This window comes from Rhinoraja longicauda, chromosome 33 (assembly GCF_053455715.1).
Source record: "Rhinoraja longicauda isolate Sanriku21f chromosome 33, sRhiLon1.1, whole genome shotgun sequence".
Taxonomy (NCBI): domain Eukaryota; kingdom Metazoa; phylum Chordata; class Chondrichthyes; order Rajiformes; family Arhynchobatidae; genus Rhinoraja; species Rhinoraja longicauda.
Window position 1 is genome coordinate 2938516 of NC_135985.1, and position 25629 is coordinate 2964144.

At 48.7% G+C, this 25629-nt stretch overlaps 1 protein-coding gene across 4 annotated transcripts in view; it reads left to right on the forward strand.

The window, feature by feature from the left end:
- The window catches only part of LOC144608913 (multiple C2 and transmembrane domain-containing protein 2-like), a 208529-nt gene that overhangs the window by 134214 nt on the left and 48686 nt on the right, over positions 1 to 25629 (forward strand). For all 4 annotated transcript variants that reach the window (XM_078427154.1, XM_078427155.1, XM_078427156.1 and 1 more), the window contains one exon: positions 2265 to 2384. In XM_078427154.1, coding sequence (XP_078283280.1) covers positions 2265 to 2384 — 120 coding nt within the window. The remainder of the gene's footprint in view (positions 1 to 2264; positions 2385 to 25629) is intronic.

Consider the following 25629-nt stretch of genomic DNA (forward strand, 5'->3'; position numbering starts at 1 on the left):
TTTGAAAGCGAAATCTTCAAAATGTGTGTTATTAGCTTTTGAAGCAGACTATAATGCCACACCTTCAAACCATCCAGTCAAGATATGTGAAAGCAATGGGTTTTTTAATTTGAAAGCCCAGCTATTCTCATCTTTCTTTCAGAGAGTAAACATTTCCTACTCTACTTAGGCTGTGTCACTGCCTAATGCCATGACACACCAGTGTCTTTTAGGATCTATTGTATTGCAGTTATACAGCCAGACCCATCCCTACTGGCACTGTACCCCAGTGTTACACACAGACCCTTCCCCACCGGCACTGTACCCCAGTGTTACACACAGACCCTTCCCCACCGGCACTGTACCCCAGTGTTACACACAGACCCGTCCCCACTGGTACTGTACCCCAGTGTTACACACAGACCCTTCCCCACCGGCACTGTACCCCAGTGTTACACACACACACGTCCCCACCGGCACTGTACCCCAGTGTTACACACAGACCCGTCCCCACCTGTACTGTACCCCAGTGTTACACACACACACACACGTCCCCACCGGCACTGTACCCCAGTGTTACACACAGACCCGTCCCCACCTGTACTGTACCCCAGTGTTACACACACACACACACGTCCCCACCGGTACTGTACCCCAGTGTTACACACAGACCCGTCCCCACCTGTACTGTACCCCAGTGTTACACACACACACGTCCCCACCTGTACTGTACCCCAGTGTTACACACAGACCCGTCCCCACTGGTACTGTACCCCAGTGTTACACACAGACCCTTCCCCACCGGCACTGTACCCCAGTGTTACACACAGACCCGTCCCCACCTGTACTGTACCCCAGTGTTACACACACACACACGTCCCCACCGGTACTGTACCCCAGTGTTACACACAGACCCGTCCCCACCTGTACTGTACCCCAGTGTTATACAGCCAGACTCATCCCCACCTGTACTGTACCCCAGTGTTACACACACACAGCCCATCCCCACCTGTACTGTACCCCAGTGTTACACACACACAGCCCATCCCCACCTGTACTGTACCCCAGTGTTACACACAGACCCTTCCCCACCGGTACTGTCCCCCAGTGTTACACACACACACACACAGACCCCCACCTGTACTGTACCCCAGTGTTATACAGCCAGACTCATCCCCACCGGTACTGTACCCCAGTGTTACACACACACACACAGACCCCCACCGGTACTGTCCCCCAGTGTTATACAGCCAGACTCGTCCCCACTGGTACTGTACCCCAGTGTTATACAGCGACAGACCCACCCACTGTTATGGTCCCAATGTCCCAGTTGACTTTACTGCTCATGGAATGCTTTTGAAGTGGAAGTCATTGTGTAAACGCAGCCCGTTTGTACAGAAGGCAGCATAGGTTCTTCAAGTGGAAACCAGATAACAACTGGATAACATGTTTGAGATATTGATCGTGGGATAAGTGCGGAGGGATTTTCCACTGCACATTCAAAGCCCCCCAGGAACAGTCACAGTTTAAACACCACATCCGAAAGCTGAAAGAGAATGAAATAAGGAGGGGTGGGCCCAAACTCTGTCCCTGTCCACCCCTTCAGCGGTGCCTAGTGTGGAACCAAGTGCCTTCGGAGAAACCACGTCACATGGAGCCACAGCAGTGATACACGGGTTGGGAGGTGCTGCTGTACCGTGCAAAAGCACAACTCTCTTCTCATTCTAAAGATAGACACAGAGTGCCGCAGTAACTCAGCGGGCCGGGCTGCATGTCTGGAGAAAAAGGATGGGCGACGTTTCGGGTCGAGACCCTCCTTCTGACACTTGTTCAATCTGAAGTGTTCCTGACCCGAAACGTCACCTAACCTTTTATCTCCAAAGATGATTGAGAATAATCAGCCATTGATCACTAGACCCTTCATGGAGTCTGGGCCGAATGGCCTCCTCCTGCACCTATTGTCTATTGTCTATTGCTGCCTGACCCGCTGAGTTGCTCTAGTACTCTGTGTAGGAAAATAACTGCAGATGCTGGTGCAAATCGAAGGTATCACAAAATGCTGGAGTAACTCAGCGGGTCAGGCAGCATCTCTGGAGAGAAGGAATGGGAGACGTTTTGGGTCGATCTCGACCTGAAACGTCACCCGTTCCTTCTCTCCAGAGATGCTGCCTGACCCGCTGAGTTACTCCAGCATTTTGTGATACCTACTCTAGTGTGTATATTTGGTGTAAACCAGCACCTGCTGGTCTTTTGTTTCCACATTTCAGTTCTCACTCTGTTTGCAGGTGTTGACCAGGAACCTGAGGCGGGTTCGCAACATCACGAGAACGTTATGGAGCACGGCGCGCTATGTCCAGAGCTGCTTTGAGTGGGAGTCCACGCTGAGAAGTTTATTCGCATTTTTGGTATGCCATTTCATTCCACTCTTCTAGGTTGCATTTAACAAGACCTGCAGTTGTTCTGTAAGATAATGGCAGCAAATGGAAAGAGAGAGAGGAAGATTAGCAAAATGCCTTCAGGCAAGGTGCACTGTCTTCCTGTTGTAAATCCCTTTGTCTCCCATGCACAAATGATGTCTGTTGGATGATGTACATGTTTATAGCCCCTTGATTCATGAAGATAATTCACAAGGCTTCCTCCCTCTTCTTTATAATCCTGAGCTTCAGATGGCTTTTGAATGAAATGCTCAAACAGGGAATTCCTTGGAGCCCTTGGGAACTATCATGATCATCCTGAGGCACTCTTTTTCCTTGAAGGCTCAGGGGTTGACTTTCATCGGTGGAGCTAGCCTGGGATGCTCATAAAACTCCCGGGAGCAGCTCACTGGCCCGTTCTGCAACGCACGAGTTGTCACGAAGCACCAAGACCCCTCTCAGCTGGCAGAGCCAGGGACATCTCCGTCTGATCCTACCTGGGCCCTGGTAGTCTGACCACTGAAGCCCATCGTCCTCTGGGCGGCTGCTGTGGAGAGGCGATGGTTTCCCACCACGTCACGGAGTCTGGAGTTGTGGAGAGGGTGTGGGGAATGAAGCAGGAATCCTCGTCCCGGTTCATCCCGAGCCGCTCCGTGTCAGAAGACTCTCGGATTTACGGTGTCGCAAAAAGCTGGAGTAACTCAGCGGGTCAGGCAGCATCTCAGGAGAGAAGGAATGAAGAAGGGTCTCGACCCGAAACGTCACCCATTCCTTCTCTCCTGAGATGCTGCCTGACCCTCTGAGTTACTCCAGCTTTTTGTGACACCTTCGATTTGTACCAGCATCTGCAGTTATCTTCCTACACTCTCTGATTTACGGACTGTTCCCAGGGGGACACACGGAGACGCACATTAAATGTTGCAGCTCGGTGAAAGGCAGCCATCATTGGCCTGCCTGAAGCTTTGTTGACCTCCCAGCGGAGCGAGCTGTCTGTGGGGGAATGTTGCCGACTGGGCCCGCTGCAGACTGCAGGAGTACGTGCTGAGGGACGCACTGAAGCTCGGTGCAGCCAACGCCAAGGCCCTGTGGGGGAGGACCACAGTCTAGGGTCCTTCCGCTGCTGGACATGGGGGGCAGGGTGTGGTGGAGACGCCCCTCAAACAGGGGAAAATACATCACCCAAGGGGTCCACATGAGGGGCTCGGGGGTGTTGTGTAATAGTCGGTCTGAACACCACTGAGTGTCACACCATTGGATAGACAATAAGGAGGTCTGAAGAGTACTTTTAGTTTCATTTAGGTTTGTTTAGTTCACTGTCATGTGTACCGAGGTACAGTGAAAAGCTTTTTGTTGCGTGCCAACCAGTCAGCAGTAAGACAATACATGGTTACAATCAAGCCCTCCGCAGTGTGCAAATACAGGATAAAGGGAATAATGTCCATTGCAAGGTAAAGTCCGATGAAAGATGGTCCGAGGCTCACTAAATGATGTCGTTGGGAGGTCAGAACTGCTCTCTAGTTGATGAGAGGACGGTTCAGTTGCCTGATAACAGCTGGGAAGGAAGTGACCCTGAATCTGGAGGTGTAAGAAAATAACTGCAGATGCTGGTACAAATCGAAGGTATTTATTCACAAAATGCTGGAGTAACTCAGCGGGTCAGGCAGCATCTCGGGAGAGAAGGAATGGGTGACGTTTCGGGTCGAGACCCTTCTTCAGACTGGTGTCAGGGGGGCGGGACAAAGGAAGGATATAGGTGGAGACAGGAAGATAGAGGGAGATCTGGGAAGGGGGAGGGGAAGAGAGGGATAGAGGAACTATCTAAAGTTGGAGAAGTCAATGTTCATACCACTGGGCTGCAAGCTGCCCAGGCGAAATATGAGGTGCTGTTCCTCCAATTTCCGGTGGGCCTCACTATGGCACTGGAGGAGGCCCATGACAGAAAGGTCAGACTGGGAATGGGAGGGAGAGTTGAAGTGCTCAGCCACCGGGAGATCAGATTGGTTAACGCGGACCGAGCGCAGGTGTTGAGCGGGTCGATCGCCGAGCCTGCGTTTGGTTTCGCCGATGTAAATAAGTTGGCATCTGGAGCAGCGGATGCAATAGATGAGGTGTGCGTTTTCACACTTCTGTACCTCTTGCCTGATGTCTCTCGAACCTCCTTGGAGCTGAAGTGCAGCAACATGTGTGGTTTAGCAATGGGCAGCGTGTTGTACCACAGTAATGGGGCATGACTCATAAGGGGACAGTTGCCCGCTGGTGACTGGCATAGTCCACCACCCCACTGCCCACCCCACTGCCCACCCCACTGTTTCTATTCAGAGCGGCCGGGCGGCCGCCATTGGTGGAGCGGGAGCACGTGGCCGCTGGCTGGGTGAGGTCACGTGGGGCGCGGGGCGGTGACGTCACCCTTTGTCCCTTATTTGGGAGTGAGGAAGTTGGCATCCCTACCTCTAAGTCTCGGTGGAAGTAAAACATCGGAGACAATGTGCCAAACTATCAGTAGATCATAAAAGGCAGCGCACTAACCTTTAGTGCAGCTTAGAGATACAGCATGAAAACAGGCCCTTCAGCCCCAGTGTGTCTGTGCCGACCAATGATCTTGCGTGCACTGGTTCAATGTGAGACCAGTTTTGCTTCCTATACGCCAGGGACAACTTCCAGAAGCCAATTAACCTACAAACCTGCACGTATTTGTAGTGTAGGAGGAAACCCACGCGGTCACGGTGAGAACGTACAATCTCCGTACAGACAGCACCCGTAGTCAGGATGGAACCCGGGTCTCTGGCGCTGTGAGGTAGCAACTCTACCGCTGCGCCACCGTGCCGCCCCTGAACATTAATTGAGTGCAATGATATTAAATTGTAGGTAGACACACAAAAAACGCTGGAGTAACTCTACGGATCAGACAGCACCTCTGGAGGAAAGGAATAGGTGGCATTTCAGGTGTCTCACAAGATGGATACGTGGAATGAACTGTGCTCTCTGCATGGAACTCCCCTTGTACCTAGAGTTCCGCACAGTGTGACCTTCTCCTGTCAGTAACCTGACTGTCATTCCTTTCTGAAGCTGTCACTTTTACTAGTCGGGCACACAGATCTCTCTGAGATGCGGTGTCAGATGGTTCTGTGCTTTCCATTGTTTGCTGGGTCCTGCAGCAAGCCTGCCTGCTTCCACTGTAGATGGAGGTGGGCGTACGTGATGTAGGTAGCATATAATTATCTTCACTGCAGGTGACAGCTACAAGAAGGCTTTAGCGATAATGTAACTGCTAGAAAACTTCACTCGCAAAAAAACCGACTTGAGTTCTGGGGAAAAAAGAGAAGAGAAAAAATCTGATTTCTTTTTGTGTTTCGGTGTAATGTGAATTTTCTGCCGTTTTCTGCCATGTCCCATCTGCATATTTTAATAGGTGAATCCTTTAGGGATCTCGGTGCTGATCTTCTGTGAAAGCAACACAAAATAATAAGAGGCTGCTCACTGTGGCGGGTCCATTGTGCATCAAGTTAGACAGCGTCATATCTCAGCTGAAAACCTGCCCTGACGTGTGACAGAGAGGGTGGGCATTCTGCCCCTGTTGGCCTGTGGGATTACGGAATAGACAATGAACAATAGATATATATTGACAATAGATATATATAGACAATAGATTATATTAATGATTGGACAATATTTCAATAACTCATTTATCTCTCGTTATTTGGGTAGAGGAATTAGCTGAGAAACTCCCAGATCGACACCACCACTGTTCCAGTTTTTCAATAGACAATAGGTGCAGGAGTAGGCTATTCGGCCCTTCGAGCCAGCACCGCCATTCAATGTGATCATGGCTGATCATTCTCAATCAGTACCCCGTTTCTGCCTTCTCCCCATACCCCCTGATTCCGCTATCCTTAAGAGCTCTATCTAGCTCTCTCTTGAATGCATTCAGAGAATTGGCCTCCACTGCCTTCTGAGGCAGAGAATTCCACAGATTCACAACTCTCTGACTGAAAAAGTTTTTCCTCGTCTCCGTTTTAAATGGCCCACCCCTTATTCTTAAACTGTGGCCCCTGGTTCTGGAATACGCACTATATTCGAGTCCAGTTGGATGGGGAAATGTCCTTTGTGCCAACACAAGCTGTAAGGGATAAAGTGCTGGAGTAACTCAGCGGGACAGGCAGCATCTCTGCAGAGAAGGGATGAGTGCTAAACACTTTAACTCCCCCTCCTTCTATTCCCACACTGACCTTTCTGTCCTGGGCCTCCTCCATTGTCAGAGTGAGGCCCAGCACAAATTGGAGGAATAGCACCTCATATTTTGCTTGGACAGCTCACACCCCAGAACATTGACTTCTCCAACTTCTAGTAACCCTTGCTTTCCTTCCCTTTCTATCCCTCCCCCTTCCTAGTTCTCCGACCAGTCTGACTGTTCCACTGCTTAAGTGTTATCTCTGTTTGCTTCGTTGTCACCATCTTCGACCGAACAATGATCTATTCTACATCTTCCTTGATCGCATCTCATTTGATGTCTCGTTTTCACACCTTACACTTCCTTATCTCCGAGTCTCCCTCTCACCTGATTCTCAGTCTGACGAAAGGTCTCGACCCGAAACGTCACCCATTCCTTCTCTCCAGAGATGCTGCCTGACCTGCTGAGTTACTCCAGCATTTTGTGTCTTATCTTCGATTTAAACCAGCATCTGCAGTTCTTTCCTACTCAGCTTGGTTTGGTTAGGTTTAGCACTGCACCATGGCAATGGCACATGTCTCAGATCAATGTGCAGATAATAAAAGACGAATCCTTGTTTGTCCGGGCTGAAGTGAATGTATTTGCCAAGGTTATATTAATGTAAAATATCACGCCTTCAAAATCAGGAGTGTGAGCCATTGAAACCTACAGAATAATGAAAGGCATGGATAGAGTGGATGTGGAAAGGATGTTTCCATCCACTGGTGGGAGAGTCTAGGCCTCAGAATTTGGGGCGCTCTTTTAGAAAGGAGGTGAGGAGGAACTTCTTTAGTCAGAGAGTAGGTAATCTGTGGAACTCATTGCCACAGAGGGCTGTGGAGGCCAAATCAGTGGATATTTTTAAGACAGAGACAGACAAATTCTTGATTAGAACGGGTGTCAAGGGTTATGGGGAGAAGGCAGGAGAATGGGATTAGGTGGCAGAGATCAGCCATGATTGAATGGCGGAGTAGACCCGATGGGCCGAATGGCCTAATTCTACTCCTATAACTTGTGAACTTGTCTATTGCCTGTTCCTTTTCTCTTGCTATTTCTCAAGTTTGCTACTGGAGGAGGTAGTTGAGGCAGGGACTATGGCAACGTTTAAGAAGCAATTAGATAGACGCAGCACATGCTTCAGTCTGAAGAAGGGTCTCGACCCGAAACGTCACCCATTCCTTCTCTCCTGAGATGCTGCCTGACCTGCTGAGTTACTCCAGCATTTTGTGAATAAATACCTTCGATTTGTACCGGCATCTGCAGTTATTTTCTTACAGTACATGAACAGGGCAGGTTTGGAGGGATATGGGCCAAACGCAGGCAAATGGGGCTAGTGTGGATGGGACCTGTTGGCCGCTGCAAGTTGGGCCACTGTTGCACGTGATGTGACCCTATGATTTGCACTCATCTGCCTCCCCCCTGCCGTTCACTGCCCCTCGCTTAAACCTTGCTCCTTGCCGATCTCCCTTACGCGAGGGCCATTGGTGGGTGAAAGCGGAGGGGAGACAGAATGACGGCAGATGGTGAGGAAGGTTGAGTGAAGGACAACGGGTGAGAGATTTGGTTCCCTGGTCAAAAATGATGCAGCAGGATCCTAGTCCAACCATTGGCACTGAGGTTGGTGGAGATTGGAGCTGCTGTTGAGTTTGGGTTGTTGAGGGAGGGCAGTGGATGCCAGTATTTGGAGCAAGGATTTCTTTCCAACCCTTTGCTACTTGCATGCTGTCCTTGGTTTAATTATCCCCCATCCTCTACCTCCCATGCTGTTCCCCAACCTCCCTCTGCCACCACTTGTACCTCTGAATCCAACTCTGTACCCCATTCTCCAAACTGTCAACCTCTTGAAATTGTACACTTTAATTTGCTGCTTGTCACTCAACTGCAGCCCTTTGGAGTTCTGCAAAGGTACAATAACGGCATTTAAAAGACACGAGGGCAAGTTCATGGAGAGGAAAAGTTCATGTGGGTCAAATAGAGGCTCGCTGAGATGGGCATTTGGTCAGATACAAAATTCTGGAGTAACTCAGGAGGTCAGGCAGCATCTCGGGAGAGTAGGAATGGGTGACGTTTCGGGTCGAGACCTTTCTTCAGACAAAGTCCCTCCCCCTCCCCTGATATCAGTCTGAAGAAGGGTCTCGACCTGAAACGTCCCCCATTCCTTCTCTCCCGAGATGCTGCCTGTCCCGCTGAGTTACTCCAGAATTTTGTGTCTCGCTTTGGTTTAAACCAACATCTGCAGTTCTTTATGGCACTTGGTCAGCATGGCCAAGTTGGGCTGAAGGGCCTGTTTTCTTGCAGTATGATTCAATGGTGCATGGAATGTGTGTGGAGGTAGGTATCTGTGTAGGGTGGCACGGTGGTGCAGCGGTAGATTTGCTGCCTTTAGATTTTTTTAGATTTAGAGATACAGCGCGGAAACAGGCCCTTCGGCCCACCGAGTCCGTGCCGCCCAGCGATCCCCGCACATTAACACTATCCTACACACACTAGGGACAATTTTTACATTTACCCAGTCAATTAACCTACATACCTGTACGTCTTTGGAGTGTGGGAGGAAACCGAAGATCTCGGAGAAAACCCACGCAGGTCACGGGGAGAACGTACAAACTCCGTACAGTCGGCGCCCGTAGTCAGGATCAAACCTGAGTACAGTGCCAGAGACCCAGGTTCGATTCTGACTATGGGCGTTGCCTGTATGGAGTTTGCACGTTCTTCCTGTGACCTGCGTGGGCTTTCTCCAGGGGCTCCGGTCTCCTCCCACACTCCAAAGACGTACAGGTTTGTAGGTTACCTGGCTTTGGGAAAGTTGTAAATTGTGCCTCGTGTGCAGGGTAGTGCTGGCACAAGGAATGGTCGCTGGTCGGCATGGACTCGATGTGGCCGAAATGCATGTTTCTGTGCTGTATCTCAGCCTAAAGACCTGATTGTTCATGTGCATGACTGTGGACTATTATACTGCAAACCAGCCACTGCTCATCAAAGAAAAATTGTAAGCGTAACTTGCAGCTAATCTCCAAACAGATAATCTTCCCAAATGTTTTGGGCAAAGCTTTGCTGAAATTTGGCAACACTAAGTGCACAGAAGGCAGAGATTTCACAGAAAGAATTCCGCGTGGCAGATGTATAATTTTAGTCATTTAATAATAGTTTACTGACATGGAGCTAAATAAGGATTACAGGAAACAAAAACTGTGTTGCTTCTGAATGCCATCGTGGCATTTTCTCCCTTCCGTTTTCAGAGCTTCATAATTCCTCAGTTGACAGACAGTTTGATGAAACAGTAGCAGGACTCTGGGATGACTTGCCAAAGCCGGCAAAACCACAGCTCCCTCATAAGTCTGCACTTCCTCACCCTGTACATATATGCTCTCTCTCACCACATCTGAGTCCAGGTGCCGATCTCCTGGCATGTGGTAGCAATGAAAGGAAAAAAAAACACCTCCACAAAACGTCGCAAAAACATTTTCATAGATGATAGGAGCAGAATTAGGCCATTCGGCCCATCGAGTCTACTCCGCCATTCAAGCATGCCTGACCTATCTCTCCCTCCTAACCCCATTCTCCTGCCTTCTCCCCATAACCCCTGACACCCGTACTAATCAAGAATCTGTGGCGCGTCGGTAGAGGCCCGAAATAAAGGCAAGGAGCCAGGTATTTTGGGGGGCGTTATGGTTTTAATATGCGGTTATCAGACGGGTCGAGTCTGCCGGAATGGCTTCGTGCCCAAAACCTTGTCCTTATATCTGTAGTCCGGTCCGCCCTCCTGAACTGGTCCATTTCCGTGCCGAGGGGTCGGTAGTGGTATGGCCCGACCCTTGGGAGCCGCCACAGGACCCCCCCCCCCCCAGAACCAGAGGCTGGTGGGTCCTGGAGGAACTCCGTTACCTCTTCGGCCGTGTCCTGGTCAAGGGCTCCCACCAGGTGGAAGAAACGGGTGTCATCCGAAGTGATGCCCCGCAGCTGGAACTGGGCCTCCGCTTGGTAAAACCAAACGCGAGCCCGGGTGGTCCAGAAAGTCGGGAGCTTGATTGCTACCACGTCGACAGCTGCGGCCTGGTCTGCCTGCGAGCTGGACGGACGGTCGGCTTTTGATCTTGTGTCCATCATATTGTGAATGGACCGTCGGGGTCACCAATGTGGCACCTCGGTAGAGGCCCGAAATAAAGGCAAGGAGCCAGGTATTTTGGGGGGCGTTATGGTTTTAATACGCGGTTATCAGACGGGTCGAGTCTGCTGGAATGGCTTCGCGCCCAAAACCTTGTCCTTATATCTGTAGTCCGGACCGCCCTCCTGGACTGGTCCATTTCCGTGCCGAGGGGTCGGTAGTGGTATGGCCTGACCCTTGGGAACCGCCACAAATCTATCTATCTCTGCCATAAAAATATCCATTGACTTGGCCTCCACAGTCTTCTGTGGCAATGAATTCCACAGATTCACCACCCTCTGACTAAAAAATTTCCCCCCACCTTCTTTCTAAAGGTATGTTCTTTTGTTCCAAGGCTGTGACCTCCAGTCCTAGATTCGCCCACTCGTTGTCACACCCTCTCCACATCCACTCTATCCAGGCCCAATTGACCAGCATGCATCTGCATTACAAAGGCCAACACCACTTTCTTTAACGTTTAACTGTTTTAAGGAAAGAGTGAAATCCGCTGGAAACTCTCAGCAGGTCAGGCAGCATCTGTGTCTGGAGCAGAGGAAGGTTAAGGATTAATAGCATTTTCGTTTCATTATCTTGCTCTTTATGTTGCAAATTAGCTGCTGCACTTACAACTTCGAACAATATTGGACAGTTTTGGTCTCCTAATCTGAGAAAAGGCATTCTTGCCATAGAGAGAGTACAGAGAAGGTTCACCAGATTGATTCCTGGAATGGCAGGACTTTCATATGAAGAAAGACTGGATAGACTCGGCTTGTACTCGCTGGAATTTAGAAGATTGAGGGGGGATCTTATAGAAACTTACAAAATTCTTAAGGGATTGGACAGGCTAGATGCGGGAAGATTGTTCCCGATGTTGGGGAAGTCCAGAACAAGGGGTCACAGTTTAAGGATAAGGGGGAAGTCTTTTAGGACCGAGATGAGAACGTTTTTTTTCATAGAGAGTGGTGAATCTGTGGAATTCTCTGCCACAGAAGGTAGTTGAGGCCAGTTCATTGGCTATATTTAAGAGGGAGTTAGATGTGGCCCTTGTGGCTAAAGGGATCAGGGGGTATGGAGAGAAGGCAGGAACGGGATACTGAGTTGGATGATCAGCCATGATCAAATTGAATGACGGTGCAGGCTCAAAGGGCCGAATGGCCTACTCCTGCACCTATTTTCTAGGTTTCTATGTTTCTATGGAAGCGTTAACTTTCAGCTAATCCACTAAAAGGTTAATCTACCAAAACCTTTTGGGCAAAACGTTGCTGAAGTTTGGCAACTCTCCTGACTGCGGGTGCTGTCTGTACGGAGTTTGCATGTTCTCTCTGTTACCTCCCGTGTTCCAACTTGTAGGTGGGAGGGATGATATTGCACCCCATGCTCTGCAGATGGGAATGGGTTTGTAAAGTTAGATCAGAAAGTTTGCTGTCTTTTAAAGCTAGCGATTTCAGCTTTGGCAGACCAGTTAATCATGAGCATGCATTTGTGTTTGGACGACCTAAATCTCATCAGCGCTCTTTAGGGAAAACTAAAATTGGAATTTGCAGGCTCCTTTTTTTAAAATCTAGTCACACAACACGGAAATGCCCTTCGACCCACCTCATTCATCCGTGGCAACCAAGATGCCCCATCTATGCCAGTCTTCAGACTTTAAACTTTTAGACTTTAGCACCCGGCCCTTCTCCCCACCGAGTCCGCGCCGACCAGCGATCCCCGCACACGAGCACTATCCTACACACACTAGGGACAATTTACAATTTCACCAAGCCAATTAACCTACGAACCTGCACAAGACGTGGAGTGTGGGAGGAAACTGAGGATCTTGGGGAAAACCCACGCTGTCACGGGGAGAACGTGCAGACAACACCCGTAGTCGGGATGGAACCCGGGTCTCTGGCGCTGTGAGGCAGCGACTCTACCGCTGTGCCACCGTGACGCCCTGGTTCTTGATTCCAACGGGTCTTTCTGTTTACTGTCACAGTTCAGTAGATGGCAGTGTAGCCACACGAATCATGCAGGGGCCTTATTGTGGACACCCATTTGTTGTTTGAGCTGTACACAGCTTGGGAGGTACTTAGTTGATCTGAGGTAGTTGGCTAATAAAGGGATAATGACTCAGTGAAATAATTAAAAGCAACAGCACCTTGTTGACTGCATCACCATTTATCTTTGCAGGTGCATTGTGTGTACAGCCACCTTGGTCTGTTTCTGTTGATTGTCAGGTGGTGCAGCGCTAGAGTTGCTGCCTTGCAGCGCCAGAGACCCAGGTTCGATCCTGACTACGGGTGCTGTCTGTATGGAGTTTGCACGTTCTCCCCGTGACCTGCTTGGGTTTTCTGCGGGTGCTCTGGGTTTCCTCCCACACTCCAAAGACGTGCAGGTTCGTAGGTTAATTGGCTTCGGTCAAAATTGTAAATTGTCCCTAGTGTGTGTGGGATAGTGTTAGTGTGTGGGGATCGCTGGTCGGCACGGACTCGGTGGGCCGAAGGGCCTGTATCCTTGCAGCATCTCTAAATTAAACTAAAAATGTTTATGTTGCTTTTTCAGGTGAGCGGATGCTGGTTTTACTAAAGGTGTAGGAAAAAAAACTGCAGATGTTTAAAATCGAAAGTAGACACAAAATGCTGGAGTAACTCAATGGGTCAGGCAGCATCTCGGGAGAGTAGGAATGGGTGACGTTTCGGGTCGAGACCCTTCTTCAGACTGATGTCAGGGGAGGGGGGCGGGACAAAGCCTCCACGATAGCTCATAAATATCAATGGACTATAGAAAGAGCTGCCGGAGGAGGTAGTTGAGGCTGGAACTATCACTAGGGTTGCCAACTGTCCCGTATTAGCCGGGACGTCCCATATTTTGGGCTAAATTGGTTTGTCCCGTACGGGACCGCCCTTGACCCTTATTAGGCCCGGGGGACGCTGTAGGCCCGGTCACTGTAGGTCCTGACAGTGTAGGCCCCAAGGCTCGGGCGCCGCCTAACAGAGGTTGCCTAGCAACTCGCCTCCCGGCCAGGGCAGCCACCATTGGTGGAGCAGGAGCATGTGGCCGCCGGCTGGGTGAGGTCACGTGGGGCGTGGGGCGGTGACGTCACCTTGTCCCTTATTTGGGAGTGAGATAGTTGGCACCAATGATACTGGAGGAACAAGATGGACCACTCCGTCGAAATCGCCTATACTGAAGTGTAGTACGCAAAGCCCGTAGGCAAAACCCGCCGTTCGTTATGCCTCTCGCAGTGTGATCAGTGGTGTGGGGGAAACAATATATCTGATGATACCATTTAAATGCAGAATATATCTCATCTATCAATTCACAGATTTTTGTTATTTTTCTTTAAAATGTTTCTGCAAGTTTCTGCCTAGTAAAATGGCGTCATGATATACTACGGTTTTTAGGGTCGAGTGGTCTATCTTGTTCCTCTAGTATCTTTGGTTGGCACCCCTAACTATCACAATGTTTAGGAACCATTGAGACAGGTACATGGATAGGACAGGTTTAGAGGGATTGGAGCCAAATGTGGGCAGGTGGGACGAGTGTAGATGGAGCATGTTGGTCGGCGTTGAGCCAAAGGGCCTGTTTCCACGCTGTGTGACTATGACTATAAATGTGAATTAATCACGTTAAGACCCTTGATACATTTCTATGAAATTTATCTTTCCACAGTTTTATATTTTTAACCCACTTACTTTACGATTAACCCTGCTAAAATCTCTGAGGGATCATTTAAAAAGTCTCTCAAAACATAATCTCCGAGTCTTGTTTGAAAGTTTTATGTTATTTGAGAAAACCAAACACTATCAAAACAAAAGAAAACTTCTCGAAGTAACTTAATTGAGCAAATAAAATATTTATTTTGTTCATTGGGTTAGATCTGGAAGGTTGTGTGAGTTGTTCCTTTAGCAAGTGCTTATACAGCAGGGCAGCATTTGCTCCCAGACGTGTTTCACTGGTACAATAGGCATTTCTAACAGTCTTTGCAATCAATTTTTAAAAAAAGTGTCATAAAGGGCACCGACCGTGCAAGGACTTTGGGAACCTACTGTGCTATTTCATTTCTTAACAAGTGTTTGCAGTGAAGGCTGCCTATTTCACATCCGAGACAAGTAGAGCAAAACCCGGCTTGGCCAAGCCTGTTATTTGACTCCGTAAAATCAAAATGGTGTCCTTGTTCTTTAGAGATACGGTGCAGATACAGGCCCTTCGGCCCGCCGAGTCCGTGCCGACCAGCGATCCCCAGGCACCAACACTACCCTTGATTAGTACGGGTGTCGGGGGTTATAGACAATAGACAATAGGTGCAGGAGGAGGCCATTCGGCCCTTTGAGCCAGCACCACCATTCAATGTGATAATGGCTGATCATTCTCAATCAGCACCCCGTTCCTGCCTTCTCCCCATACCCCCTGACTCCGCTATCCTTAAGAGCTCTATCTAGCTCTCTCATGAATGCATGAGGCAGAGAATTCCACAGATTTACAACTCTTTCACTGAAAAAGTTTTGCCTCATCTCCGTTCTAAATGGCCTACCCCTTATTCTTAAACCGTGGCCCCTGGTTCTGGACTCCCCCAACATTGGGAACGTGTTTCCTGCCTCTAACGTGTCCAACCCCTTAATAATCTTATATGTTTCGAGGAGAAGGCAGGGGAATGGGGTTGGGAGGGAGAGATAGATCAGCCATGATTGAATGGTGGAGTAGGATTGATGAGCCTAATTCTTCTTCTATGACTTATGACCTGATCCCACAGACACTAGGGACAATGGGGTGATAGGAGGGTGAACTGGGGCAATGGGCCAGCGCCTTTGAGGTTGGCTGCAGGAGGTGCCCCCTGGACACCAAGATGACCGGGTGAGGAGAGAAGTGGGATGTTGGATAGCAGGAACTGCTCCAGTACGTCGAACGCACAGACCGACCGGACTTTGGACTTTGAATAATGGCGCCAAAACATGGTGGTACCCGCGTGCGTAATATATGCAAATAGGAATCTCACCGTGCAATTGCATTTGTGGCAATTAAAACTCCTTTGAACCAATTTTACAATTTTTACCGAAGCCAATTAACCTACAAACCTGCACGTCTTTGCAATGTGGTAGGAAACCGGAGCACCCGGAGAAAACCCACGCAGTGACTGGGAGAACGTGCAAACTTTGTACAGCCAGCACTTGTAGTTGGGATTGAACCTGTGTCTCTGGCGCTGTGAGGCTGCAACTCCACCGCAGCCCCCCTGATAAGAGGAAGCAAAATCTAGGAAGTCAAAATGGTGGCTGCGTTAAGTTCGCGCATTTGAGGTGAACTGTAGTGGACATAATATTCGTGAGGATGTATGCAATGCCCGGTACTGATGCACTGATCTGCATGGCATACACACATTATTCTGCTTAACGGGCAGTTCATGACATTAATCAAAATGCAACCCAGATTGAGAACGTTGAACTGCACAGCACAGGAGTGGGCCTCTCCATTCAGGCCACGCTCCTGAATTATGCGCTCGTACCGGCACAGCCATGCAGCAGGTAGAGCTGATGCCTCTCAGCGCCGGAGACCTGTGTTCGATCCCAACCTCGGCTACTGTCTGTGTGGAGCTTGCACGTTCTCCCCGTGACTGTGTGGGATTCCTCCGGGTGCTCCGGTTTCCTCCCACTTCCCAAAGACGTGGGTTTGTAGGTTAATTGGCTTCGTAAATTGCCCCTAATGTGCAAGGTGACTGATGGTCGGCATGGACTTCGAGGGCCGAAGGGCCTGTTTACAGAATACAGAACTTTATTGTCATTCGGTACAGATACCGAACGAAATTCCATGTTGTCCCTCTAAATTAAACTAAACTCAACTAAATATTAGCACTCTAAAATGATCATTTACTACTTGTATGCTGGCTAGTATGATTCCATTTAATGCTTCCTATAGGTTTATAGAGTCATAGAGTGATACAGGCCCTTTGGCCCAACTTTCCCACACCGGCCGACATGTCCCAGCTGCACTAGTCTCACCTGCCCGCATTTGGTCCATATCCCTTCAAACCTGTCGTATCTATGCACCTGTCTAACTGTTTCTTAAACGTTGGGATAGTCCCAGCCTCAACTACCTCCTCTGGCAGCCTGTTCCATACACCCACCACCCTTTGTGTGAAAAAGTTACCCCTCGGATTCCTACTAAGGTTGAATTCAAGTTCCTGAGGTTTATGGAGAGTTCTTTACTTCAGGATTTTTGTCCTTCTCAGCTTGTGCATAACCATTGGCAACTTCCAAACAATTGACCAGCCCTGACTGAAAGGTGGAGCATCCACGATGGGCCGATGGGCCTATTTCTGCTCCCATATCTTCCGGTCTGTCCACTGACCCAGCAAGGGGCAGTGGGAGAGGCAACACAACCCTTGATCTCTGTCCAGAATGTTTTCAGCTCATTGGCAACCTTTAAATTAGTCCGCTGGGTCTGGATTGCTGAACATTTGAGTTTGTTTTAAAGGGCGTGCTCCGATCTTTCAGCAGACCTCGACTCTCTTCAAAGTTAGCCCAAGACCGTGGGTCAGGGAGAAGGGCAGCAGTAACACCTGGAGGGCAGTTACAGATGACTAATAAATGCCGGCCTTGCCCGGGACACTCACACTGCCAGAATAAATCACATTCACAGCTGAAAGAAATTTCAGGCAAACACCTTAGGTAGTTTAGTTGAGAGTTTAGTGTAGTTTTTAGTCGTTAGTTTGGAGATAAGTTTGGTTTGTTTTGAATTAGTTTCATTTTTAGTTTAGAATTAGAATTAGAAAATAGGTGCAGGAGGAGGCCTTTTGGCCCTTCGAGCCAGCAACGCCATTCATTGTGATCATGGCTGATCATCCACAATCAGTAACCCGTGCCTGCCTTCTCCCCATATCCCTTGATTCCGCTAGCCCCTTGAGCTCTATCTAACTCTCTTTTTAATTCATCCAGTGAATTGGCCTCCACTGCCCTTTGTGGCAGAGAATTCCACAAATTCACAACTCTCTGGGTGAAAAAGGGTTTTTTCTCACCTCAGTTTCAAAGTGAACCAATTTTAGGTTAGAGAGACAACCTGGAAACAGGCTCTTCGGCCCACTAAGTCTGTGCTAGCCATCCAGCAATTACCCATGCACTAGTTCTATCCTACACACTAGGGATCAGTCTGAAGAAGGGTCTCGACCCGAAACGTCACCCATTCCTTCTCTCCAGAGATGCGGCCTGACCCGCTGAGTTACTCCAGTATTGTGTGATGCCTACGCACTAGGGATCTTCTTTCTTTCGTATGTCAACTACAACAATCAAAAGTGGCAATTGGTGCTTCAGAGTGCCGTAGTTGATGCTTTGCTGCAAATGTTGCCAGTTCCGTAGAACGACCCAGCGTGGACGACGAGAACGTAAAGCAGCCCCCACCCCACACTAGGGATCATTTACAGAGGCCAATTAACCTACAAACCCGCACGTCTTTGGGATGTGGGAGGAAACCGGAGCGCCCGGGGAAAACCCATGCGGTCACAGAGAGGAAGTCCAAACTCTGTTCGGGCAGCACCCGTAGTCAGGGTCGAACCTGGTTCTCCGGCGCTGTGAGGCAGCAACTCTACCGCTGTGCCACCGTGCCGCTCACCATCAGCCGGTATTTTCCAGACATTTGGTTGGGTGTTAGCCAGGGATAGGCCGTGGGCGTGTACTGTACAAGAAAGTTTGGAAATCACCGCAACACAGAAACAACTTTATTAGCTCCGTCTCTCTCATTAACAGTGGGACAGTTACTTTTTATGGTTTAAATTGATGGGCGTCGAGTTCCCGCTTAAGCCTGGCGTGTGGGCCAGAGGTCAGTGTGCATGCTGTTTGCAAAGAAGCCTCTCGGCAGGCTGAGTCTTTCCGGTGTAACAAATAAAAACACAAAATAATCCACCTGTTTCTGGTCCCTGCCCTCCTGGTCTCGAGCTGTTTCTGACACGACTGACTGACTGATGGAGTTGCAAAGATTCTCCCCAATGTGGTTTTAATTACACTGGGATGAAAACTCTGTCAAAAGATCAGGCTGAAACCAAGCAATGGTTTAGCAGACTGGACTGTGCATGCGAAGGCTGGACTGTGTGCAGGAAAGCACGGCCGTGAGTTTAAAACATGCATTGTGTGCTCAAACTGCGGTTGCCAACTGTCCCGTATTAGCCAGGACATCCCGTATTTTGACTCAAGGAATGTCGATGGCCGCACAGCACCGGAGACCCGGGTGCAATCCTGACTACGGTCGCTGTCTGGACAGAGTTTATATGTTCTGTCCTGTGACCACGTGGGTTTTCTCCGGGTGCTCCGGTTTCCTCCCACACTCCAAAGACGTGCTGGTTTTGTAGTTTAATTGACTTCTGTAAATTGCCCCAAGCGTGTGGAATGAATGAATGAATGAATAAGTTTATTGGCCAAGTAAATGTATATTACAAGGAATGTGCCTAGGATGTGAAAGTTGGGATTACTATGGAACACGTGCTCGCTGGTCGGTGCTGACTCGGTGGGCCGAAGGGCCTGTTTCCATGCTGTATCTCAAAGCTAAGCTAAGCTTCATTCTCTCCCCCCCCCCCGATTACGTTTTTTTTTAGACCTTTGGAACATTCATCCCTTTTACGAAGCCGCTGAATTGTAATTCCCGCTGTTCTGGTGCCATGTCTGGAGAAGGGTCTCGACCCGAAACGACACCCATTCCCTTCTCTCTGGAGATGCTGCCCGACCCGCTGAGTTATTTCAGCACTTTGCGCCTATCTTTGGTGTAAACCTGCATCTGCAGTTCCTCCCTACGCAAGGCTACTTCTCCGCTTGGCACAGCTTGCAGCTTTCCGCTGCAGGGAATGTTGTTGCTTTAATTCACTGAGCCATGCAGGAAATTGGCATTAGAGTTCCACAAATGCACAGAAACGCGGAGCACTGAACTGCAGCCAACTTTGGATTATATTAAACAGAATTACTATTCCATTGCTAATGCGCAGTAATAATAAATATTGCCTTCCCTCCACCTTGTTTTATGTAAGAACATGTCACATTCTTCGCTTTTGATTCTCCCCACTATGAAGTCATTGCTTGTGCAAGGAATGACAGGCTGCCTCAGCTAACACTCCTGCTTAAAAGCCTGTGGGGACCTTCACAGGTCCAGCCATCTGATCTATCACCAGGGAGGTCGAACAGTGTTAATGCAGCCAACACTGATTACAGAACCTCTTTAGATGCTGCTAATGCAAGACACACTTGGTGAAGTATTTAAATGGACACTGGAGATCAGAGTTCATGTCAAACAGCCTTTCGAGAGGGTGAGGGGGGATGGCGTTCTTTATAAACACCAAGATTAGGTAACCTGAGCTCTAATAATATTCCGCGGTGTGGGTCAAACTGCAGGTGACGATTGTGACAGCTTGTTTATCTTACCTTTACCTGTCTTATAAACTGTGTTCTGCTGCTGCATAGTGACAGTGCTATTTAATCCATGCCGCGACGTGTCAAAGAAATGAATCTATATTAATGGAGGGAGATGATGAACAGTGACCGGTGATACCAAAGCTGCAAGCTCTCGTGCTTCCGAACCCTTCAAGAATATCTTCAGTTTCTCTGCACACACACATGCCTGGACTTTAAAGTAACACATGTGTACAGAACAGAAACCTCTCGCAGCTCAAAACTTGGTTACGTTTCCAACAAGGAATTAGGGAGGAGAGTCTTGTTTGTTCCAGAGACGCAACCAACTTTAGAAACCTCTCTTGTAACCTCTGTGAAGACAGGTGACTGCTTTGCCCAGAGGCCAAGTACTGTGATCATTGACCCTGCTTTGAACAAAACTTCGATTTGTACCAGCATCTGCAGTTATTTTCTTATACTTCTTGAACAAAACTTCTGATGTTTAACTGCCCCAAGTTAACTCGGCACACCAGAAGAACTGCTAGCAAATTAAAATGGATGAATGAATACTTTATTGTCACATGACAAGTCACAGTGGAACTTTTTGCTTGCATGTCCAAAGTATGCAAATAGTCGCCACATAAAGGGCGCTTACAAAGTTACAAAGTACCCCCGCGTCAGGTTCCCCTTTTGTACTTCCCCCCCTCCCCCTCACTCACGGCGGTCCCCCTACACCGGGTCCTCTGTTCCTTCCCCCGGCCCGGCCTGGCCAAGGCGCAGGAATGGGAATTTGACTCCGATTGCCCCAAGTTTTCCCCTTTGATCTCTCGTTTTCACACCTTACCCTTCCATATCTCTATGCCTCCCTCTCCCGGCACGGGACGGCACGGTGGCGCAGCGGTAGAGTTGCTGCCTTACAGCGAATGCAGCGCCGGAGACTCAGGTTCGATCCTGACTACGGGCGCGTCTGTACGGAGTTTGTACGTTCTCCCCGTGACCTGCGTGGGTTTTCTCCGAGAACTTCGGTTTCCTCCCACACTCCAAAGACGTACAGGTTTGTAGGTTAATTGACTGGGTAAAATGTAGTCTAAATGTCCCTAGTGTGTGTAGGATAGTGTTAATGTGCAGGGATCGCTGGGCGGCGCGGACTCGGTGGGCCGAAGGGCCTGTTTCCGCGCTGTATCTCTAAAAAATGAAATCCCCTGACTCTCCGTTTGAAGAACGATCTCAACCCAAAATGTCATCCATTCCTTCCCTCTAGAGATGCTGCCTGTTACTCCAGCAGTTTGTGTAAAACCAATATTCAGTTGTATTGAGGACGACGAAATTGAAACTGGACCTTGGTGACGATAGGCGGTTTGTGACAGCAGCCTGCTTATCACTGATGAATGAATGAAACGTTTAAGAAACATTTAGACAGGTAAATGGGGAGGATAGGTTTAGAGGGATATGGGCCAAACGCAGGCAGGTGGGACTAGTGTAGCTGGGGCATGTTGGTCGGTGCGGGCAAGTCTAAGTCTCGAGGACTCTATGAATGATACGTTATTGCCACATGTACCGAGCGAGGTACAGTGAAATGCTTTGTTTAGCCTACAACCTCGACAGTGTAGTGCACAAGTACGCTACATGTTGGCGCCGAAAAAAGTTGCAAAAATACCGAAGTCCTATTTGTGGACTCGGTGGGCCGAAGGGCCTGTTTCTGCGCTGTGTCTCATAAGGTACAAAAGTACCGAACAGCTTGCCACCCCCATTGATTCCTTTTTGGCTTCTTCCTTCTCGCCCCTCCCCCTCCCCCCTCCTCCCCGTTGTGCTCATTCTCAATCCACGTGGGTTCCTCCCCAGTGTTTGCTTCTTGCAAGGATCCAGCAAACTGTTGGTCCGAACAATGGCGGTGGGGCAGAGGGCATGTTTCACCCCCGTATCACACCGTGAATCCTCTGACAAACTTCATTCGCAACCTTCAGACTCGTCTGAAGAAGGGTCCCGACCCCCATCTGTTCATTACCTCCCCAGATGCTGCCTGACCCGCTGAGTTTATGATCAGACTACCCCTGCAGGGTGTAAACTCATTGCTTGGACCATGCCACTGGGGACGAGCGTAGATGGGGCATCTTGGTCGGGCACGGACAAGTCGGGCCGAAGGGCCTGTTTCCGTGCTGTTTGACTCCATGACTGCAAGTCATGTCCAACCAACAGACCAACAGAAACGCCTACGCCACAATTGAGGCTGACGATCACGAGAGTCAGGCAGATCTGAGGTACAAACTTGCTGTCTTTATATTTCAGGCCCTTAAGCAGTATTTAAAAAGTGGTGATTTTTTATCTGAATAATCCTTGTCCATACGAGGGGGCTACAAATGCTAGCGTGGCAAAGATTTCAAAAGGCAACGCAAATGTCTTAGCCCAGTTACTAAATTTATTAAAAAGCATAGTCAATTAAAAGTTTATGTAAAAATCTGTAGAGTTTTAGCTGTGCAGAATCAGATCCGCATTAATATTCGGTAAACGCTATCTATGGTGCAAAATAATTAATAAATGTTGCTCACTTTAGCAGTGAATGGCTCATATTTTATTTATTAGTTTTGCTTCTTGAGTAAAGCCACAGTCAAATCATATTATTACAAGCGAGCAGGGTTGACAAAACAGTCGGTGTTATCAGGAGTGTCTCTACTCCTCGATATCTTCCCCTGACTTCAGTTGACCTTCATTGAAGACCAGAGAACACGTTAGTTATAATGAGGCAGGATGGATTCAAAGTGTTCATTTGTTCTGATTGTACAAGAGATACCTCGTAATCCACGCATTGTATCAGCGGAGAAGCCTCATTTGGTCACTTCCACGTGAAGTTTGCTTTTTCCATATCTCTGTCTCGTTTATAAATGCCTTATTTTGTCCTCAAATGCAACTTTTTGCTAATTTCGCTCGCCGAGTCATACAGTGTAGAAACAGGCCCTTTGATCCAACTTGCCCACATCGTGGCGCAGCGGTAGAGTTGCTGCCCTACAGCGTTTGAGACCCGCATTCGATCTCGACTACGGGTGCTGTCTGTACGGAGTTTGTACGTTCTCCCCATGACGCGTGGGTTTTCTCCAAGACCTTTAGTTTCCTCCCACACTAGAAAGACGTACAGGTTTGTAGGTTAATTGGCTTGGTATGAATGTAATTTGTCCCTAGTGTGTGTAGTGTCCGGGGATCGCTGGTCGGCGCGGACTCGGTGGGTCGAAGGTCCTGTTTCTGCTCTGTATCTCTAAACTAAACTAAACCGCCAACGTGTCCCAGCAGCACTCATCCCACCTGCCTGCATTTGGCCTATATACGTCCAAACCTGCCCTATTCATGTACCTAAGATAGACCCGAAAAAGTTGGAGTAACTCAGCGGGTCAGGCAGCATCTCTGGAGAGAAGGAATGGGTGACGTTTTGGGTCGAGACCCTTCTTCAAACAGGTCTGAAATATATAATACTCAAAGCTCGACCCGAAACGTCACCCATTCCTTCTCTCCAGAGATGCTGCCTGTCCCGCTGAGTTACTCCGGCTTTTTGTGTCTATCTTCGGTTTAAACCAGCATCTGCAGTTCCTTCCAACACTATCCATGTACCTGTCTAACTGTTTCTTAAACGTTGCGATAGTCCCTGCCGCAACGACCTCCTCTGACAGTTTCTCATCTTTGGGTCACGTTAAAGGCGGGTTGATCGGAACCATCTTCGCTGGTTGATGCCGCGGGCTTTTCCGTGCCACCCTAGTGCCAGATGCACGACAAAGTTGTCTCCCAGTGTAGCTGGTGAACCCAGTGCGTTGTGTCATCTTGCATCTTGTCAGCAGAACCCATCACGATGTTCGAGCAAGGCTGGCGATTGATGCCTGCCAGTGGGTCTAGTCGAGGTAAATGCACCACTCTGTGAGTCAGCTTGGTTCTCTGCTTTAAGCCACCCATGGGCTATCGCTGTGAAATCCATTCTCCTTTCTTCACTGATGCACCTGCCCAGGTGACTGGCCTGAAGATCCTTCTCCATTGTCCTGTCCAAATAGCTCAAGACCTTTCGTGCCCTTTGATGTGCGCTGCACTAGTAATGAGGAGTTATCAATAATTGCAAGTCGACCTTTGTGTGAGAGCGGGCTTTAATATCTCCCCATTTAACACTGGTGGATCGTTGTCCGATGCGAGCCACCAGCAAAGTCTGCATTGAAGGAACGGCAGATGCTGGTTTGAACCGAAGATAGGCCACAAAATGCTGGAGTAACTCAGCGGGTCAGGCAGCGTCTCTGAAGAGAAGGAATAGGTGACGTTTCAGGTCGACACCCTTCTTCAGACTGACCCACCTTCGTCTGAAGAAGGGACTCGACCCAAAACGTCACCGATTCCTTCTCTCCAAAGATGCTGCCCGACCCGCTGTGTTACTCCAGCACTCTGTGCCTGTCCTCCTTGATTGATAAAGATCCAATCTACACATTGACGAGTGGGAAGTGATTATGAATGAGCAGAAACTAGGACGTTAAAAAAATTAGTTTCTCTAATGTCGCGCTGTATGTTATGATGTGGTGGACACAATTTCACTTGATCTGATAATGGTTGTGTTTCCCAGTAATCCATTCTTCCTGATTATCCAGTTTTTAAAGAGTGCAGTTATTACCCTTCTCATGCTCAACTTGACAAAAACTTACTTTTTGCTTGTAGGATGTATCTGGTTTCTAACAAGGATTATGTCGAGCATTTTTCCTGGTGGAGGAATGTTTTCTTTTTGCTGTACAGCCCCTGAAGGCAGCTTTGTAACTTCAGCCATGCATGGCTTTCCTTCTCCTTTAAACCTACAGTTTTTTGAGCTGATAGTTTAAACACATTCGACCCCCTTTTGTTTCTCTACCACCCAGAAGGCTGGGTTTTTTTTTAAACACCACTCAGCCTTTTGTCAATGTTTGAAGGCAACCAAAACCTTGGGCTTCAGATTTCTGTTAAAAAGTCCGGGACACACCTGAGCTCACACTTCAGGGATGAATACATTTTAATGGCGGTCTGTCATCTCACGGCTCAACAATTGCTTTATCGGCAGCTAGCATAGAAACATAGAAACACAGAGAATAGGTGCAGGAGGAGGCCGTTTGGCCCTTCGAGCCAGCACCGCCATTCATTGTGATCATGGCTGATCATCCACAATCACTAACCCGTGCCTGCCTTCTCCCCATATCCCTTGATTCCACTAGCCCCTAGAGCTCTATCTAACTCTCTTTTAAATTCATCCAGTGAATTGGCCACCACTGCCCACTGTGGCAGAGAATTCCACAAATTCACAACTCTCTGGGTGAAAAAGTTTCTTCTCACCTCAGTTTTAAATGGCCTCCCCTTTATTCTTAGACTGTGTGGCCCCTGGTTCTGGACTCCCCCAACATTGGGAACATTTTTCCTGCATCTAGCTTGTCCAGTCCTTTTATGACTTTATACATCTCTATAAGATCCCCCTCTCATCCTTCTAAACTCCAGTGAATACAAGCCCAGTCTTTGCAATCTTTCCTCATACGACAGTCCCAGGGATGATGATATGTGTATGAA